This window comes from Tarenaya hassleriana, unplaced genomic scaffold, assembly GCF_000463585.1.
Source record: "Tarenaya hassleriana unplaced genomic scaffold, ASM46358v1 Cleome63, whole genome shotgun sequence".
Classification (NCBI taxonomy): domain Eukaryota; kingdom Viridiplantae; phylum Streptophyta; class Magnoliopsida; order Brassicales; family Cleomaceae; genus Tarenaya; species Tarenaya hassleriana.
Genome location: NW_010968819.1, coordinates 636,531 through 639,932, shown reverse-complemented (window position 1 = coordinate 639,932; position 3,402 = coordinate 636,531). Strand labels below are relative to the sequence as shown.

The 3,402-nt window shown below is 42.7% G+C and overlaps 1 protein-coding gene across 1 annotated transcript; it reads left to right on the top strand.

Annotated features, from left to right (window-relative positions):
• The first annotated feature begins 14 nt into the window (after window positions 1-14).
• Window positions 15-1,510, top strand: LOC104800016. The gene is made up of 2 exons (XM_010522718.2): window positions 15-510; window positions 572-1,510. The coding sequence occupies exons 1-2, from the start codon at window positions 84-86 to the stop codon at window positions 649-651; spliced, it is 507 nt and encodes a 168-aa protein (XP_010521020.1). The 5' UTR covers window positions 15-83; the 3' UTR covers window positions 652-1,510.
• Window positions 1,511-3,402: the final 1,892 nt, after the last annotated feature.

Below are 3,402 nucleotides of genomic sequence, written 5' to 3'. Positions count from 1 at the left end.
CGAAGGATGCTCTCACATGGTGGGAACGAGAAGAAAGCAATCGACGCCGTGCACATTATGATCCGGTTTCCACTTGGAAGGAGATGAAAATCCTCATGCGAAAAAGGTATGTCCCTCGACATTATCTTCGTGAATTGCAATATAGATTTGATAACATCATGCAGGAAGACAAGACAGTTAAGGGATACTTCGAAGAATTTGAAGAGCTCCTCATTTACTTGAAAATCGACGACGACGAAGAAGCTCTCATGGCACACTTTCTCGATGGTTTGCAAGACCAAATAACAAGAAAGGTAGAACAAAAGGTCTATCATGACTTACAGGATCTCGTGCATTCGGCGATTAAAATAGAGCAACACATGAACAAAGCACCGACAAGGAGGCACACACAAGCACAAAAACCACTAAGCAATAGCTTTGTCAAAATCGAAGACAAAGACAAGGCGAAGAATCATGATGTTCGACACAAGGAGGACTCAACCGTATCTTCAAAGGCGGTCACCGCCCTAGGTAACAAAACGTTTTCCTCATATATTAATCATAAACATGAGGTTATTTGTTCTAAGTGTAGGGACCAAGATCATTTGGCATGAGAATGTCTCAACCAACGAGAAACCATTATCGAGGATGACGGGGAATCAAACTCCATAGTTGAGGCTGTGGTAAATCTTGAAGAGACGTATGAGGTTATGTCCAAGAAGGAAATAGAGTACGTGAACGAAGAGAAAGGGGAACCGGTCGAAGATCCCGACCTCATGATAAAAGAAGTACCCAAAAGTGCTGCGAATGCAAACGGAGAGATGCGTGGCGTCAAGAAAGAGGCATTCGGAGGCAAGGAAATCATTGAGGACTCCAACAACACAAAAGTGATGAAAAGCAATGAAGAAGCCGATAAATCGGAGAATGTGATAGTAGGCGAGAACTTGAACGAAGTCAAATGAGAGATAGGAATGATACGATTGGATTGGTTTGAGCAAATAAAAGTCACGTCCAAGAAGGAAAATGATGGCTTCAAGGTGGTAAGCAAACCTTCGACGATGACGAATGACATCACCAACGACCGCACTTGCACCATAAGTCAAAAACTTGGAGCAACCGATAATTTCATTCCTACTTTTATTCTTGTGTATGATTCATATTTTGATGAGTATGTTATGAATCTTGAGCAACAAATGCGAACTTTCCAAATGGATTACCTATATAAAGTTCTCAAGGGATGCACATACTACACTAATGAGGTTGTTTTTCTAGATCTTGTTAATTGTTCGCAAGTACTACATTTTGATGAAAGGGTCAAAGAAGTGCAAGAAGAGGCAACTACGTGCATTTTCCAAGATCAAATTCTGCATTCATTACCATCAACTCAATGGGCACCCAATAAGCATGATCACTTTAATGCCCATGGAACCAAAGAAGGACGCACCATTCGAACGAGGAAAGTGTACAAATGTGGAGAACTTGATCCGTCCTTACGACACCACCAACACTCGAACACACATTTGGGTCATGTTCCTTACTTCAAGAGCCTTACGCGGTAACTTCGTTCTGATCTTTATTCTTGTATATAACCAAAGGAAGCCATTTGATGAGAACACAAGTTGCACTAACATTGTTGTCCTAGATTTTGCTACTAGATTGTAGAACTTGTGTATGGTCGAAAAGAAGATTAAGGCAATTCTAACATTGACCATCGAAAGCCTCATCCGAGCACACGAAGCCAAATACTTTTATCATAGATGCATGGATGATTCAAGGATTAGAACCGCTATAAACCCAAAAACAATCAAGCAATACGAGCCATTCGATCGAGGAAGAACACGAGAAGAAGAGCAATATGATGTCGAGCACATCCGCCGAGACCAAGGTACGTATAAGGTGTCCTCTATGTTTAAGGTGGCTGATACATTTCCTTTTGTTGCAGAAAATAGAATTTCGAGGGCGAAATCTTTGCAAGGGGGAGGGAATGATGAGGACATCGGAGCTAGCGGCTTGGACTTGGACGAGGATGGGAGCATAACGGAAGGAGCTCTCCAGGATGTCGAAGACTCGACCTCTCAGGTTTCGAGAGATATTCCGAATGATCAACACACTACACGATCATTCGAAGCCGAGAGAACGGGATGTGATGTGCAATTAAAACACTCTCACACAATATTGAAACAGACGAATTCCCAAAATGATTCTATTTTTTTTATATGTGTCAAGTACACTTCAATCCTTTCCAAGTAGCACTCAACCCACCCAGTTTCACTCCCCCTGAGTAAAACCCCAATACCACAAGAAATTCTACCAGCAGCAAACACACTGTGTGCAGTGCACACCACGTGCAACCCTAGATCTCGTCTAGGCTCAATGAGCGGTTTGTGTTGGTTTAGTGCTCTATGATGTACTGATTATGAGCTTTGTTCAGATACATTCGATGTATTGATACTTTCTATGTGGTTTTATGAGAGTATTTTATTCATTACATGTTCTTGCATGCTAGATCTGTTATGAAATCCATGTATCATTAGGAATGATACTAAACTCCCTAGTCTTGTGTCATTATGGGAATAACGACATAATAAGACTAGTATGATCTGTGATTGATGATCACAGAGATGATCATAGGTATTGGATACGATCACAATCATAGGTATTCGTTGCAGAATGAAATACTGGACTGACCCGCATGAGATTGTCACATGGACTAGCGTCATGACTTGAATCTCATACGACGATTCCATGATTGAATCCTAAGACCTGAGATATCTACAGAATCCAACATGAGGAGTTGCGTGCTTTGATTACGTCAAACGTCCTGCGTAACAGGAGGACTATAAAGGCGTGTATCAGGTACGAAACGAATCATGTACTGGATTGTAGATAGTCAAGACGGGATTTGTACCTCTCGTAAAAGAGAGAGATATCGCTGGGCCCCTCGTGTGAGCAAGACTGTAGAAATGTGTGGCCGCACTATAGACGAACGTCGTCTATTTCAGACAGTCGAACTCAGTGAACGAGAAAGCAGTCGAATCAGATAAGGTGGTTTGTCCATGCCTTATGTTCGACATATGATATCCCGATACAAAAGGATCATCAGTCGGAATCATCACTGGCTTTCGTATGATCACAAACAAACTCTATTCGAGATAGGTAGTCATAGTGTCTTGCTAGAGACCGCCTATGACTTATATTACCGGAATGGAGATTCTGGGTTATACTGCTATGTCGAATGAGCCTACAGGGTCACACACACAGGGAAGGACAAAAGCACGAGAGAAAACGACGGAAAACCGAGTCGGACGGGTCGAGACCCGACGGTCCGGATGCGTGGTCCGTCCGTTCTGGGAAGCAGAACGGACGGTCCACGACAACACGCAGACCGTCCGTTCTATGAGGATAGAACGGACGGTCCGCACT